At 41.5% G+C, this 17,062-nt stretch overlaps 3 protein-coding genes and 2 non-coding genes across 6 annotated transcripts; all 5 read left to right on the top strand.

The window, feature by feature from the left end:
* Positions 1–759: 759 nt before the first annotated feature.
* Positions 760–8,903, top strand: LOC137886965 (nascent polypeptide-associated complex subunit alpha). Of its 2 annotated transcripts, XM_068729701.1 has the most exons (9): positions 760–829; positions 1,414–1,488; positions 3,190–3,975; positions 7,372–7,457; positions 7,712–7,789; positions 7,892–8,038; positions 8,199–8,327; positions 8,434–8,556; positions 8,787–8,903. In XM_068729701.1, exons 2-9 carry the CDS (start codon positions 1,419–1,421, stop codon positions 8,799–8,801), a joined length of 1,434 nt encoding a protein of 477 aa, XP_068585802.1. In that variant the 5' UTR covers positions 760–829; positions 1,414–1,418; the 3' UTR covers positions 8,802–8,903. The 2 variants fall into 2 exon arrangements, with proteins under 2 accessions (XP_068585802.1, XP_068585803.1); XM_068729702.1 differs by lacking the exon at positions 3,190–3,975.
* LOC137886958 (calphotin-like) lies at positions 3,982–7,365 on the top strand. The gene has a single exon (XM_068729690.1). The coding sequence runs from the start codon at positions 4,845–4,847 to the stop codon at positions 6,873–6,875; it is 2,031 nt and encodes a 676-aa protein (XP_068585791.1). The 5' UTR covers positions 3,982–4,844; the 3' UTR covers positions 6,876–7,365.
* Positions 7,532–7,605, top strand: LOC137887036 (small nucleolar RNA SNORD59). The gene has a single exon (XR_011105016.1). It is a non-coding gene; the product is annotated as a small nucleolar RNA SNORD59 (small nucleolar RNA).
* Positions 8,634–8,708, top strand: LOC137887037 (small nucleolar RNA SNORD59). Its single transcript, XR_011105017.1, has one exon. It is a non-coding gene; the product is annotated as a small nucleolar RNA SNORD59 (small nucleolar RNA).
* A 1,942-nt stretch (positions 8,904–10,845) lies between the features above and the next one.
* ptges3b (prostaglandin E synthase 3b (cytosolic)) lies at positions 10,846–15,571 on the top strand. The gene is made up of 8 exons (XM_068729720.1): positions 10,846–11,002; positions 12,416–12,529; positions 12,648–12,717; positions 12,824–12,922; positions 13,034–13,123; positions 14,171–14,227; positions 14,345–14,372; positions 14,487–15,571. Coding segments are annotated over exons 1-8 (480 nt in total). The 5' UTR covers positions 10,846–11,000; the 3' UTR covers positions 14,507–15,571.
* Positions 15,572–17,062: the final 1,491 nt, after the last annotated feature.

The raw sequence follows: 17,062 nt of genomic DNA, 5'->3' as shown, positions 1-17,062 counted from the left end.
AAAAATTAGCTTACATTTCTTGCTGATAAATATGAGGGCGATGGAGTCTGTTTATAGTTCTAATATATTTTTAATAATTTAGGGTTATGGTTCTCCAGTGTTTTGTGGGATTAATTTGCTCCTTAACTGCAGTTGTCCAGGTTTTGTCGAGGCTTCTAGTGTTAATTGTTTGTATCTAGCCTGTAAATATTATTCATGTTATTGAGGTTTTGCCACAAACGGGACATTGTAAAGCATTATGTCTTGTATTCTCAGCCTGAATGTGCTTTTAATTGGAATCTCTGTTTAAACTTCCACTAATGTATGTAGTCCTCTAGTGCTGCAATGGTACTAAGCAAATTTACTACAATTTATCTAATATAGTGACTTTCAGATATAGGTTATGAAACATAAAATCTTCTTATGACCAGTGATACACTGTATAGACTAATCTTCCCAACCCTATGTATATAAGTGTTTTTACATTGTTGTATTGCTGCTTTTACTCAAACCAACTGTCACCTATTTGGTAGTAACAGCTGTCAGTGGGCTTGACTGACATTCCTAGAAGAAGAAGAAGAAGTATAAAGTAGCATAAAGTAGGCAAGTACAAATACTCAAAATGTAATGTATTGTAGTTTAGTAAAATGCCTTTTTTTAAAGAAGCCAACGTCTTTAATACTACTATATGCGGATGTGATTAGAAGTTTTTTATGGTAAAAAAAAAAAGACTGATTGTGCCTTTTAAATAACCCGGAAGTAGAAATCGCTCCTCTAAACCGGATATTACCGTGGAGCTGAGGTCAGAAGTTCTCTCTCACAGCCATCTTGGATATAGCGTCCCGAGTCGGTGAGTGTCTCCGCTGATAATCCAACATCATCCATCCGTTTTTCATATATCCCCGTCTGTATTTAATATTTCATACGTTAGAGTAATGTAGTGTCATCGGGCCGGTACAGATATGTGTCCTCTTTCGTCCCTCGGCTCTCTGATATAAGCCCCGTTGTACCGCTGATTACCTGCTCAAAATGGGGGAACATGACTTCCCAGTTTACCAGCAGGCTGTCCAGGGCCTCAGTGAGCTGTGAGACAATTAGTGTGAGGGTCTAATTGTGTGACAACTTTACATCTCGGTAAAATGTAACTGTAGGTTGTGTCACTTGTCGTTAGCTTCCCCCGCTCGTTAAGCCTGTTGATAGCAGTTAGCCAACAGAAGCTAACGCTAGCTAAATGTTGCTCCATTAGAGAGTACGGAGCTAAAGCATGGGCTCAGTCACCTGTTCAACCAGCAGCAAGTGTGTCTGAATGGGCTTACTACTCTAATCCGCTAAATGTCACATCCGTTTTCTTGCCTACATTTTTTGTTTTACATCACTAGTAGTTTACAATGATCTTAGCTTTGAGCTAATAAACTTGTTTATTTCCCTCACTAGCAACCATGCCTGGTGAAGCCACAGAAACGGTCCCAGTTACCGAGCAGGAGATGCTGCAGCCTCAAGTGGAGACCGGTTCGTATATTTAAAACTTCCCTTCAACGTGCATGTAACATGCAAATTAAAAAAAACAACGGGGTCCTGGAACTCAACCAACGGGGGTGACATGTTCAACAAATGGCCGTCTATGGAGGGGTTATTTGTTGAGTAGGGGGAAACAATAAATGGACGGTTATTTGGTTCATGGAGTTGACTCAGCTGGCCGGACACTGAGCTGATGTAACAGGTGACGGTTATTTTGACTGTCTCCGGCCATGTGTTGGGATATTTGTAACAAGTAAGTTTGCCCACTGAGGGAATCGGCAGTGGTGATATTGTTTGCCTTGGTTTGATAAGAGTAATCCAGGACCCCTCTATATATATATTTACACAAACTCACAATGGTGTGTGGTGACTTGCACTGACAACTGGATTTAGCACACAATGCATGGTGTTGTGTTGTGTGTTTTTTTGTTTTCCCCGTGCACAAAAAAAAAATGCCTTCAACTCACTTTGCATAGATTAAAAGTTGCCTATTTACTTTGAGCTATTCTGATAAACTCAACATATATTATTAGGGTAGTTAATGTTTTTTTTTTTTAAAGTCATAATGGTGGACATCTTTTGAAAGTCAGAATATTGTAAATGGTTCCTTTTTTCATCAAAGTTAGGTATTAAATGGTTTAAAAAAAAAGACTTCAGCATAATTCTCACAAACATTTTGATACATTTTTGTTCTCGCATTGGAGACTGTGTGGACTTAACATCACGTTATTGTTTGGAAATACAAACTCCATTGCGACAAAAGACTCCAGAGCCCTTCAGATGACAGATTTCTCATTTCAATAGTCCTAAATAACAATGGCTAGGAAAAAAAAACACTGACGCAGCTTCAACTTCAATGCTGCACAGTTGATCTAACATTAATCGCAATCAAATGAGCACGATGGCCTGCGATGTCGACGTCCGTGCCCCTCGTCAGGACCTGGCTGCGCCCCGGGACTGTGGACTTGTTGCCTGCTCCGCCCGCTCTCCCCGTGGGAAGAAATGGTGCTCCCGGCATGACAGTGAAAATAGTCATTATCGTCATTTTGGCCATAATCTTATAGCCCTTCTTTATTAACCTGGGATGGTCAGTACAGGACACTGCTTAAAATAAGGTCACGCGATGGGTCGTTATTTCGTAGGGGTTGTGGTTTTTTTTTTTTTGCCGGCATCTTTTCGCAACACTATTACTGGTAACCACAATGCTCTCATCTTAGATTGAAAGGCTTTTTGAAATGGATTTCAAAGTGATTTTGGATGTTAAGTATTTGCTCCGTAGACTTTGCTATGGAGCGTTACAATAATGGACATGTACTGTGCCGTCTAATCAATTCAAGGCTTTAGTAAATATATGCATAGCTTATTTTCATGCAAAGTTGTGCATTGATCTTCTGGTGTTTATCTCACATGGACGCTGCATGGGGTTTGGGATGTGGGGTTATTTATTTTTTTTCTTAACTGCACCTAACACCCCCCACCTTTTTAAAAACTTTGGCAAACCAAGAGCCAGTAACCCGTCGATTAACTTTTCACAAACTCATCGTTTCTGTCCACATGTGGAGCACGATTTCTTTCTCACTTCACGGTGTATTCCTGAAGCTCTTAAAATTTCCGTTGAATTAGAATTGCTCCCAAAACAATTACTGTGATTGCCCCTTCCCCCTGTTACTCCTGTTGCTTTTCCTTAATCAGCTGTAGGAGTATTGAGTTCTTCTGCTCCTCCTGAGATGGCCATTCCCGTGAGCAAAACAATCCCACTGGAGAATCCTCCAGAAACCTCTGTTCCTGCTCTAGAGGTGGACTCCCCAGAAGAAGCTAGCGTTCAGGCTACTGGTGATCAAGCAAATGGCGTAGCTGCGACCGAAGAAAAGACCGAGCTTACTGAAGGGACCGAATTGGCTGCAACACCTGACCCACAACAACCCACGACTGCTGACCCAGCAGGGGCCTCGGCTGACCTGCCAGTCCCCGAAGAGCCCGTGCCATCTGCCGAGACTCCCGTTGTTTCCTCAGAGGAGCCCATTGCTGCTGCTCCAACTGTAGAGGTACAAAGTCAGGAGACTGTTGTCGTCGTCGTCGTTGCTGCTGCTGAAGAATCGGCCAGCCAAGAGACGGAGCAGATTTCTGTAGAAGCGAAAGTCCCCGAGGACGAGCCTAGTGCAGTGGCGGAAGAAAGTCCTGACAATCCAACACCATCTGCTCCTGAAGACCCAACACCATCTGCTCCTGAAGACGTCATTGCGAACGGTGAAGATGTGAAGGCGACGGATGCCCCGGCGACTGAGGTAGAAGAGTCGAGGAGTCTTTGCCCGGACGCAGCTGAAGATAAAGTATTGCCTATTGAAGTGAACGTCAACGTGGCTGCTCAGAATGAAGATCTTGAGAAGAAAGAAGCTGTAACAATTCTCCCCAAGGCCATTCAGTCAAAGGAGTCCTCCAAACGTGAACGACCACTTCATTCCACCTGCCACCTGTCAGGTTGGTTTGTCCTGATAAGCAAGCACTCCCCTCTCCCTACTTTTTTGTCGCGATCATTTCAATGAGCCTTTTTTGATCGGGTTAGGCATATTTTCTTTCCAGGTGGTAACATGAGTGATACAAGTTCAAATGGACAAAGGTTTAATGCGTCGGATTCCTTATGGTTTTCTTCTTTTGTGGTGGTTTATTACATATTTTTATTTAAATATTTTTGTCTGCATCTTAAGTAATATCTATGCTAAAAGTGTAGATATCAGTCTTTTTATAACACATGGTCCGAACCTGCTTTGTTTTACTGAAGTTAAATTTGTATCCATTGTGATACGTTTTGATTCACACATATTTGAGAGGAAATACTTGACTGTTTATTTAAGAAAAGTTAATTTCCCTGTCTAACGGTTGGTCGGTTTTACCTTGAAGCATCAGTTCAGTGGAACAATAGCAGGTGTGTTTATGCATCATCATGATGTGGTGATGTGATATGATTTGCAAATTGGATTTACCCGTTTGTCTTAATTGCATCCTGACTAAATACAGAATGTGGGTTTCTTTTTGGAAGTAAGTAGTATGGATTGTGCATTTTGAGTGGCGTTTTGCATCAAGCTCTTAAGTTAGACAGGTGTGTCCTTTTCCTAACCCTAAGCAAGGAGATTGCGTCTTGGTTTGTGATCATTTAATCCGCATGAGTACGACCTCCCGTCCAAACTTTTAAAGATTGATTTTTCTATTCAGCTACACCTCCTGCCCCAGCTTCCTCCCAGAAACCTCAGGCAGCTTCTGGCCCTGCAAAGCCCAAAGGCAAAGATGCCAAGAGTGCGCAGGGCTTTTCTGCCCCAAAGGCTGTCCCTGGCAGAAGAAAACGCTCCTCTATGTCTGCCTCTTCCTCCTCTCCCACCTCACCAAAATCCACTTCTTCCACTACCCCCCTGGCAGCTGTGCCGTCTCCCCTAGCGTCCTCGCCTGGCAGCTCTTTTAATCAGGCTAAAAGCTTCACCCCAAAAATTGTCAAGGCTGGCAAACAAGGAAAAGCTAAGAAAGGAGAGGCGTTTGTGCCTGTGCCTGTTCCTTGCCCTGTGGAGTGCAAGGTGGCGCCAGCAATTGAAAAACCAGTAATGGCTATCCCCAAGCAAACTGTAGTTGAAGCTAAACCTGCAGCTGCTGCAAAGCTGGTTGCAGCCCCAGCTGCTTTTAAAGTTACCTCAAAGCCTGCTGTAGCAGCTCCGGTTTCATTTTCAGATACTCTTGCATCCAGCCCCCCCACATCAGTCGAGTTTAAGACTGCTTCATCAAAATCTGCTCCTGTTATTGTAACTGCTGATGATGAGCTCCCTCCACTTATCCCACCTGAGAAGCCAATTAAAATGCCAGAACCTGCACCGTCTGTAGAGGTTATTAAGGTAGCAACCCAACCCAAGACCAATATTGAGCCCAAGTCTGTGCCCGTTGAGGTGGCTAAGCCCAAACCGGCTCCCGTTGAGATGGCTACGCCCAAACCGGCTCCCGTTGAGGCTGTTAAGCCCAAACCGGCTCATATTGAGGCTGTTAAGTCATCTGTTGAGGCCGAACCTGCTCCTGTTGAGGTGGCTAAGCCCAAACCTGCTCCTGTTGAGGTGGCTAAGCCCAAACCCGCTCCCGTTGAGGCTAAGCCAGCTGCTGAGCCCAAACCTGCTCCCGTTGAGGCTGCTGAGCCCAAACCTGCTCCCATTGAGGCTAAGCCAGCTGCTGAGCCCAAACCCGCTCCCATTGAGGCTGCTAAACCAGCTGTTGAGGCTAAACCCGCTACCATTGAGGTTGCTATGCCAGCTGTTGAGGTTAAACCCGCTCCCATTGAGGTTGCTAAGCCAGCTGTTGAGGCTAAACCCGCTCCAGTTGAGGTTGCTAAGCCAGCTGTTGAGGCTAAACCCGCTCCAGTTGAGGTTGCTAAGCCAGCTGTTGAGGCTAAACCCGCTCCAGTTGAGGTTGCTATGCCAGCTGTTGAGGTTAAACCCGCTCCCATTGAGGTTGCTAAGCCAGCTGTTGAGGCTAAACCCGCTCCAGTTGAGGTTGCTATGCCAGCTGTTGAGGCTAAACCCGCTCCAGTTGAGGTTGCTATGCCAGCTGTTGAGGCTAAACCCGCTCCCGTTGAGGCTGCTAAGCCAGCTGTTGAGGTTAAATTCGCTCCCATTGAGGTTGCTAAGCCAGCTGTTGAGGCTAAACCTGCCCCAGTTGAGGTTGCTAAGCCAGCTGTTGAGGTTAAACCCACTCCCATTGAGGTTGCTAAGCCAGCTGTTGGGGCTAAACCCGCTCCAGTTGAGGTTGCTAAGCCAGCTGTTGGGGCTAAACCCGCTCCAGTTGAGGTTGCTAAGCCAGCTGTTGAGGCTAAACCTGCCCCAGTTGAGGTTGCTGAGCCAGCTGTTAAGGCTAAACCCGCTCCAGTTGAGGTTGCTATGCCAGCTGTTGAGGCTAAACCTGCTCTCGTTGAGGCTGCAGAGCCCAAACCCGCTCCCGTTGAGGCTGCTAAGTCAGTAACCAAGGCTGAATTGGCTGAGGTTAAGGTGGCACCCTCTGAGATTGCCACGCCTGCCAAACCAGTAGCTGAGCCTTCATCTGCTCCCTTAAAACCCACTCCAGTTGAGCCCGCTGTTTCTGCCCCAGTTCCCCATAAACTCACATTCGCCGAGGCAGTTGCTAAACCGGCCCCAGTTAAACCAGAGGGTGAGGTAATTGGTAAGACTCCTTCAGAACCCATCTCGTCGCCCAAACCTGCCCCTACACCTGCTAAAACCCCGGTCAAGGTGGCGCCTGTGATCAAGAACGACAAGGGTATTTTCTTCTTTCTCTCTTCTTTTGTGCCTTCTGTTTTTCCAACCGCTTCTGCATTCTGGGAACTGCTCGGATGCTTAGATATGCTGTTCTCTTAAAAAAGTAATGGTTGTGAAGTGTACATTAGCTTTGTTTAAAATGTTATATTGGCATTTCTCAAAGATGCTACTTAGTTGCTGACACAAAGGCCTCTGTTGTTGGAAACGGGCAGTTGCGTTGCATACTGTCTGCCATGTTGCGTGTTTACGTGTGCGATCACAGGACGTCTACAATTCTTTATTTTCTCAAAGATGTCTAGTATCGTCTGAATGTGGTATTTGGTAGGAGGGTTGGTTACTGTTTGAAGTTAAATAGCTGAAGTCACAGCGACCCTTTTGCAACAGCAATCGGTTGTTGTTGCAATTTTACATTTTATTTAAATTTTTCAACATGTTAGGTGGGTTTATGATCATCCTGGGTAAAGACGAATCCTGTTTTTAAAACCCTATTAACCAATTTTCATTCCCCAGGATTAATGCAGCATATTTTTATGACTTTCAAATATACATGCATGTAATAGTTGGCCTGTTGTGACTAAATGTTTTTGGTTTGTAGGATCCGGTACAGAGTCAGACAGCGATGACTCGGTCCCTGATTTGGAGGAACAGGATTCTGCACAGACACAGACGCAGCAGGCTCAGGTGAGAGTCTGGTCTTGAACATCGTGTCCACTGTGGACATGAACCTAAACCCGAGCAGATGTTTGTCCCTTTACTCTTCAGTGATGATTAACACAGTGACTTTCGTTCTTCTGAGCCTCCTGAAGCCACCCTTTCTGTCCTGAGAAGAGAAAGCATTTACACAATGACTTGCGTTACGTCAAACTCTCCTCATTCTTCGGTGTGCATTTACTTTGTAAGACATAAAATATGGATGAATCTTGCGTCTCTTGCAGCTTGCAGCCGCTGCCGAAATAGACGAGGAACCGGTCAGCAAAGCCAAACAGAGCCGCAGTGAAAAGAAGGCACGAAAGGTACTGAGGGCTCTTAGTGTTTCAAACATCTCATTTGCTCTTTTCCTTCCTTGTGATGGTCTGAATTGGCCACATTTGTGAAATGACTCGTGTTTCTTGCAGGCAATGTCAAAGCTCGGTCTCAGGCAGGTAACGGGGGTCACCAGGGTCACCATTCGCAAGTCAAAGAACATCTTGTTTGTTATCACCAAACCAGACGTCTACAAGAGCCCAGCATCAGACACATACATCGTCTTCGGTGAAGCTAAGGTATGTAGCCAACATCCACGCTAGCCACCTTTTTTAGTCTTCATCCCTTGTAGAGCCGATTGTCCTACTTTCCGGTCTTAGCTTCTTTGCTCTCGGCTGAAAGTGTTCCTGCCAAATGACGGCGTCTTTAATCTCTCATTTTATCTCTTGCGTTCTCTAGATCGAAGATCTTTCCCAGCAAGCCCAGCTGGCTGCCGCAGAAAAATTCAAGGTCCAGGGAGAAGCGGTATCAAACATCCAGGAAAACACACAGACGCCAACAGTACAGGAGGAAAGCGAAGAAGAAGAGGTAAGATGCCGTTTGTTTTTTTTATTCAAGTGACGATAAACGAACAGATGCACCGTTTTTACATGAGATATAACAAATAATTTGTCCGTGTCATTTTCATTTATAGGTGGATGAGACCGGAGTGGAGGTCAAGGACATCGAACTCGTTATGTCACAAGCCAACGTGTCGCGAGCGAAGGCTGTACGCGCCCTGAAAAACAACAACAACGACATTGTCAACGCTATTATGGTAAGACTGTGGTAGTAAAATGGCTCCGAGTCGTTATTGACGAGGCCATTTAAATTGTAGTATGGAGGACGGAGAACTCTTCGGTGATGATTAACACAGTGACTTTCGTTCTTCTGAGTTTCACTGAAGCCAACATTTCTGTCCTGAGAAGAGAGTTTTCTCTTTATATTGTGGGAAAGAACTAATCAACACACATATGATAATCGATCTTCTTTTTGTTCCCTTTGCAGGAGTTGACGATGTAGTGGGACCCTGGCAACAAAGGGTTGAAGAAAGGTTGCTGATTTAAGCTCATTTATACAATTTATACCCAAGATGGAAATAAAGTTGTGGATGATAAATTGAAATTGTTGTGGTTTGGGGACTTCTTTTTTTTTTTTTTTTATCTTTCTTGTGGTCTGGTTGCATGATTGATTGTTGGCCTGGTTATGGGCGGGGTTTAGCAGGTACCCCGAAACATGACAAGTTATATCCTTTTTATATGGATTCTTCAGCTTTCTATTCTTACAAGTTAATGGGTCACGAGGAGCTGGACCAATCCCAGCATCGCATTGAACAGACACCAGTTCATAAATCCCACTGATTATAGCTGAGATTTATTTTATGATTCGGTAAAAGAATATATATGAAAAACATCACACGGTCACAAGCCAATGAAGGTAAGGCAATGGGAACCACAGGTTTATGTTCTGTATTGTTATGATCTGAGAAGTAATTGGTAAATACAGCTTTCGGATGAATATAAAGGTGTAAAGGAGCACCAGATGTTTTTATGAGTGGGTCCCCGTCTTGTTCCATCTCATGCATGAGGACCACGTGACGCATACATAGTCCTACCGATGGTGCGGCACCATTCCACTCGACAGACGAGCAGCGATGGGCTCAATAAAGACGAGGAAGAAAGCTGCAAGCTGCTAACCTAAAGCTGCAATCAAAGGTTTTATGAGAGGCTATGTGTTCAACATGCTTGCTTCACCACACAATGCATTTTGTGGAGTAATGTTGAATATATAAAACAACTATTAAACTAAGTATTTGAGTATGTTTTCACACTTCACCACAGACAAGCAGTTTGTTCACGTTAACTGGGTTTAAAGAGGGCAGCAGCACTAATGCCAATTTGTCAAGACTCAATTCCCTCAGAGGATCATCTATTACTATAATTAATATACATATTAGTCCAAGCACAGTGTCCTTTATGTCCTAAAGGATGTCTTGAGCGGATATTTAACCATTATAGGGGCGACATAAACAGAGGGAGGCTGTCAAATGATCGTTGCATTCATGAACCAGAACATTTCTAACCTCACGTATCATTTTGATGATGAATCACACTTATTAGTCCATTAAAATGTGTAGATTTTTTAAACTTTTTTTTTTTTTTTTTTTACAATTTCTGCTACACAAGTGGATGTAAAATTATTTGATTTATGATTTAATTCATTATAATAGACCACACCTGTTTTATCTATAATGGTTGATTTAGTCTCTTTGGGTTTTTGACTAAATTATAGACTCTGATTACTCCAGAAAATATTCGGGGGATTAATGTGGTTAGTGTGTGAGAGTGTGTGTGTGTGTGTGTGTGTGTGTGTGTGTGTGTGTGTGTGTGTGTGTGTGTGTGTGTGTGTGTAAATAATATATGTGTGTGTAAATATATATCTCCCTAATAGTTTCTGGATTAATCATTTGGTCTATAATTTAGTCAAAAACCCAAAGAGATTAACCATCATAGACGATAAATAAACAAATATTTATATGTAAATATACATGAATATATATATATATATATATATATATATATATATATATATATATCAATATCATCAATATCATCAATATCATCGTATTTATGGCTCTTGTTTATTTTACTTGTATACATCTCTTATACAATTCTTTTTTTTACTGAATTTATATTTATGTCCTTCCGTGCTGAATTTCTCCTCTGGAAATCAAAAGCCTTATCTCATGTTTTGTTACCTATTTTCCATTCTTTTGTTATTTATTTGAGATACGTTTGTTTATAATATTATTTATGATTAAGGTTATATCGAGGCGATCATACTGGGTGGTACCCAAAAAACAACACAACAAATCGCATTAGATTTCTCCCACATCCGATTATACTTGGCATCACTCGGACACAGCTGTGGCGGAACACTCTAGAAACTTCTAGTAGAAACGTCTACTTACGCCAGAAACGTCCGCTACGCTAGAAACGTCCCCTACTCTAGAAATGTGTACTACGCGCCACCTGCGTCAGCGCTGACATTCTCCACCCTGGGATACGCAAGAAGATCCGCGAGTGGAGTCCACGGAGCTAGAGGCGTCTGCGTTGGTTGTTTGTGGGCAGCATTCCTTCATTTTTTTGCAGAACATTCACTTTTTTCTTTTCACGAGACTGTTCTACCAACGAAAGAAAGAAGCTCACTTCGCACTGAGACATGTAAGTTGTGGCGAGTTGACGCGGAGTGCAACAATGGAGGGAAAAGTGCGATGGTACAACCTGCTTAGCGTAGCTAGCTAACGTTAGCCGTCTGACAACATGCGTTTTTTTTTTTTTTTTTGCAAAGGCGGGAGGTTGGCCTTGCCTCAATGGATTTTTAAGATAAACGTTACCTCGCTTCAACCTCGTAGACTTGAGGGAAGAAAACACCTTCGCGGTTATTTTAGCAGACCAGGTGTGTAACGGCATTTGCTGGGGGGAAAAAACGGCCGCGGTTTTTTTTGTCCCGATAGCTTTGGCCAGGTGCACCGCATGGCTCTACCAGCGTTACAGTCAGCGTTGTTAGCTTAGCTTAGCGCGGCGTTAATTGAACGACTTCGCCCTGTAGCATGCTATCATTAGATTAGCACTACGGTCTGTGTGTGTGGTTGCGCGGTGTACGTGATTTTTGTAATCACGTTACAAAAGAAAATATAGGACGTGTGTGTGTTTTTTAAAAAAAATTTTTTAATTCAAAGCCTGTGAAAACGTAGCGGCTTGAACGCAAAGTGAGCAGTCGTTTAATGAACGTTTGTATTTAACGCTAGCTGAAGCTACCGCACGTTCATGTGTAAGAGGATTTATGGTTTATGATTCTGTGTTAATGCCACGAGCGATATTTTAATCGGTAAACATACAGAAGAAGAAACCCTGCTATTACCACATCAAATAAATAACGTTATGAACTGAAGTCACTGAGTAGTCATTGATTACCACTAACATGTGACTTAATCCTACTGGAAGTCTCATCTTTCATCGAGTATTTCAATATGATTTGATAAAAACACAATGTTTTCTTATTTTTAATTCACGGCCTTCTCGTCTAAATACTCCTGTAAAGTTAGATTGATCGCCCGAGCTTCATTTGAATTTAAGCTATAACTGAACTAATGTGATGGTAAACCATGGGACATTGGTCTCACCCAGCACTTCATACAGTGCACATTTAGCAGCATTTTTGCAGCTATAAGAAAAGAAAAATATTACAACAATGAATAGGGACTCTTGAGCCGAACCCACTCAAAACGGTTAATATAACTTGTCATGTTTTAGCATTCACAGGTGTTTTTACTTTTGAGGGTTATTGATACAGGCGTGCGTTGTGTAACTGGATGCTGCACGGCAACCTGATGCATAGGCTGTGTGCTGCCTTCAGGCTCACCCACCTGTCACCAATACTGATCGCCTGTATTATGCATTTTTTATGTTGTGGGTCTGATGAGCAGATCTGATGGTAAAGGTAATGGGCATTTTTCCATCCTAACACGGTGTTTTAAAACTGTCCGAGGGCTTTTACTTTGAAAGGGTTTGGTGATTTTTCAAATTGTCTGTGCATGTGTTGATGTCTTTAGATGTCCTCTTGTTTCTTCACAGGCATCCAGCAACAGCCAAGTGGTACGATAGGAGGGACTCCGTTTTTATAGAGTTCTGTGTAGCAGACAGCAAAGATGTTAAAGTCAGTTTTGATAAAACAAAGTTTGGTTTCAGGTACGTTTTTAGTTTCGTCTCAACTTGTATTTAAACATGAATTTCTAGTCTTTTTGGCGAGACACTTTTTGTTTTATTTTTCCCAGAAATGAGTCGGGTGTCTATTTTATTTCCACAGTTGTTTCGGAGGAACTGACAACGTCAAGCATGAGAATGAAATGGATCTTTTTGAAGCCATCGACGAAAAGGTAAGTTAGCGCTGACTCGTTTGCAGATTGCATTGTACAAAACGCAGACAGAAACTGACAAACAAACTCTTCTGTTTCTTTTTCTTTTCGTTCCACCTCAACGCAGGAGTGCAAACATAATCGCACGGATCGCTCAGTGTTGGTCTATTTAAGAAAAGCACAGCCGGGGAAGCCATGGCCGAGGCTAACGAAAGAGAAGGCTAAGGTCAGTGATGGAACGCAAAGGACGGCGTGGATCAAACATTTACAAAGCTTACAGTTAGCAATTAATTTCTGCAGAACATAAGTGAGAGATCGCTATCTTGTGTTTTCACAGCTGAGTTGGCTCAGCGTCGACTTCAACAACTGGAAAGACTGGGAGGATGACTCAGATGAGGAGATGGGGAACTTCGATCAATTCTCAAATGTAAGAACTACGCGTCGATTAGTATGAACGATGTCATTCATGATCCTCGGAAGAGGTCGATGTTTGACTCGCTTAAGTGGAGAGCTGGCTGTCATTAGGATTTTATCGACACCATTATCAATTCTCATCGGTTTGGTTCTTTATCAAGGTTCTCATCGGTTCTTTTTCATTATTAAATGATTGCTTTTAATACATTTTCAGCAAAAAAAACCCATTCAAAATAGGATTATATTTTTTGTATTTTAAATGTATCTACATGTTGTATTAGCAAAGTCTCTGTAAACTCAATAACACTCGACTGGAAATGCATACGTGTCAAAACGGTAACTATCGCTGACATCAGAGTATCGAGTCGTGTTCAGGAGTGAAGCACACGGGCGTCAGTCGTTGCGCTTCACTCACCCTGTCCTCCTCGCTCTGCTGATGTGATTCACCGCCCGTCGTTCCGCTGGTGGAGGGAGGAAGGAATGCTTTGTCTCAGCCGGAACATCAACTTTCACAAGAACTTTAAATCCACGAGGAGAACTTAAGTTCAGCCGTTAGACACACACACACACACACACACACACACACACACACACACACACACACACACACACACACACACACACACACACACACACAGAGACACACACAGGCAGCCTTTGTTTTAGCCTTGATTGGGTGTTGGCTGAACTAGTGTTGATTTGAAATATGGCTTTGCTACATGTTCATGCTTGTTGAACAGGTGTATTGGTAAAGTTTTATTGCACGTAGTTGTCATAGTTACCTTTTACTTTCGCCGCATGGCCTCTTACGGCATTACATTCCCCCCCAAATAATAATAAATAAAATAAAATAAAGAGACTGCCGTTGATATCGGCCAATAATACAGATACCGTGATCAGTGTTGGGTGAAAATTCATCTCTACATTTTTTTGTAATTGAATCATTCTGTGTGCCAGTTTGACTTTTCCACCGTTGTCCTGCTTCGAGTTGCTCAGCTTGATGTCGTTTAGCTGTTGCAGCGTTTGCTTAATGGTGAATAATTTTGGGTTAATATTACAGATCATGAACGACATGGGAGGAGAGGATGACCTGGCTGATCTAGACGCTCCAGAAGAGGTAAGACTCTAAGCATGAAGCTGATAATCAGAAATAAAAACTATAAAAAATAAGTCAGATTTAGTTATTTTATTGACATGTTTCATGTGTAACATTTTATTTTTGGTGCTTTTTTAGGACGAGTCTGCGGATAGCGATGACGAGAGTAAGTATTTCTGAGACTTTTCTCACCACGCATGTGTAAATGATGGCTGTCACATGTTGTCACATGTTGTGATGTAATGTTTTAACGTTATTTCTGCTCCACTTTACTTTTCAGAAATGCCAGATTTGGAATAGATGGCTGCGAGACTCTGGAAAGAAAATGGAAGAACAGCGGGCAAGAGGAATCTTAACAAATGTATATCTTGAAACTGAAGGCGGTGACAAACAACTGTACATATGAGTCAGTAGCCATATTTAAATCCATAGCCTCAGCTCCAAACTCTTGACCGATCAGTACACTGAAGGTTGATATGCATGGTATTGTACAGAGCAGCTATCTCCACTTCCATTTGCTGTACTGCACCTTTTTTTTTTTTTTTTTTGGACATCTTGTTTTACTGTTAACTATTACAAGTAAGCACACATTGTTTGTTGGAAAAGCTGTGTAGTTGTTCTCAACCGAGCAATATGTGATAACAGATTTACAATTTTGTTTCCGGATTAATTGTGGTTTAAAATGATTAGGTCCACCCATTCCCAATGTCGTGGTTTTTAAGTCGACCAGTGTAGTTTATCTCTTGAGTTCAGAAGACACTAGCTATGTACATCAGAAGAAGTAGATGCATTGTTTTGTTTGGGTTCCTCTAAAGCCTTCCATTTGCCGTACATTAGATATCCAGGAAGCCAGTTTTTGTTCCCGTGATTTAACCCTTCAGCTTAAACGTTTCCCTTTTACTTCTTGTTTAAAAAAAATTGGAATATCCTGAAACCATTGCAGCATCTTCCCAGTTTGTCACCTACTTTGGTAATCGGAATAGATTCCACCTATTTAGTATCTTAACAGTTCCTCTTTCCATACCCATCTAACACTCTCACACACACACACACACACACTCTCTCTCACTCACGTTAGACTGCAGAAGCAAAGATGAAATGTTTTTCAACTCATAACGAGGCTCGAAGCTTAATTGGGCCTCGGCATCGTGTGGCGTGTTGCTTTTCTCCAGGTTCTTTCCGTTTGTTCATCTGGAATGATCCTCCCTTCTCGGCGAGGGCGTGTCGGACCGATACGGCGACGTGTAATGACCAAATTATATTTGCACTGTCAATAAAGTGTATGGGGAGACAAATAGTGTTGAATTACAGTGGAAATTCTTTTTTTTATTGTCTACATCTTTCTAATAAACTGTTTAAGAATCATCTTAAATCTCTTTTCTTTTTCTTAAATGACACATTGTGTTATTTTTCCTTAATACAAAGTGTGCCTTTTTTTTGTCGATTGGTCCTTTTTGGACGGCATACATGGGAGCAAGTTGACCATCTAACCCGGTCACAGGTGTAATTTATATTTCACGTGAACATCCTAAAGTAAAGAAATGATTTTTCACTGAAATATATTTTGGATAAAGTATTTTACTGCAAAGACGACTACAGCAGCCTTAATTCAGGCAGTAATGACATTTGAAATAAGCTTTTTTTTTTTTTTTTTAATTGAATATTGTTTTTAAGATTCCTCACCTCCAGAGCTCAGCACTGGATTGCAGACGGGTGGTGTGGCACATTGATTATGAACTCGTTTTTAAGATCCAGTGATGTCTCCTTTGTGTTCTTAAACTCGGGTACTTTTAGACGCGTCTAGCCTAACGGACTACTAGTCCTACCTATAGTGCAGTATTTCTACTTGAGTACCTTTTTTGTGTAACTGTAACTTCTATGTGTGCCTCTTGTCGGTGCTAGGACCCAGAAACCTTCTGGCTCTTCGGCCCAGAATATTAGCATACTTCCTCTGCAGGCCTGATTTCCTCACTGTCATTTCCGAGAAGGTGACTGTAATTTGCAATACTAGTTTCCTGTTTTTACCCTGGAGCACATTAAAATAAAAGCCTAGATTAGACGTTATGTATTCAAACTCACATCAGCATTAACATCGTCCATTAATCACTTTTGTTGGGGTTGAACAGTGGAGGAAAGTATCTATATAAATACATCTACTGAGGTATTGTAGGCTACCTTGAGTATTTAAATGTCCTGCGGCTAATTAATTCTACTCCACCTCATTTATGTGATAATTGATACGTATATATATATATATATATATATATATATATATATATATATATATATATATATACACATACATGAGAAAAAAACAATAAAGATATATAAATATGTATGAATAATAGAGTAATAAGTAGTAGCAAAAGTAAGATAAATATAATAAACATAGTCAACTAACAAAGCAAACATATATTACATATTATATATATAATATACATATATATATATGTATATATATAATATGTAATATATGTTTGCTTTGTTAGTTGACTATGTTTACTATATTTAACATATATATTAAACATATATTACATATTATATATATAATATACATATATATATATATATGTATATATATATATGTAATATATGTTTGCTTTGTTAGTTGACTATGTTTACTATATTTATCTTACTTTTGCTACTACTTATTACTCTATTATTCATAAATATTTATATATCTTTATTTATTGTTTTTTTTCTCATGTTGTAATCTCCAAAATTTCCTTCGGGATTAATTAAGTTCTGTAATATTTTATATGCACACACACACACACACACACACACACACACACACACACACACACACACACACACAGGTACCACATTACATTAATACATCAGTAATAGTAATGT

This window comes from Cebidichthys violaceus, unplaced genomic scaffold, assembly GCF_023349555.1.
Source record: "Cebidichthys violaceus isolate CVI_PGR_0920_01 unplaced genomic scaffold, fCebVio1.0.p SCAF_47, whole genome shotgun sequence".
NCBI classification, from domain to species: domain Eukaryota; kingdom Metazoa; phylum Chordata; class Actinopteri; order Perciformes; family Stichaeidae; genus Cebidichthys; species Cebidichthys violaceus.
The sequence above is the reverse complement of the archived record's forward strand: the minus strand, read 5'-3'. Positions and strand labels throughout refer to the sequence as shown.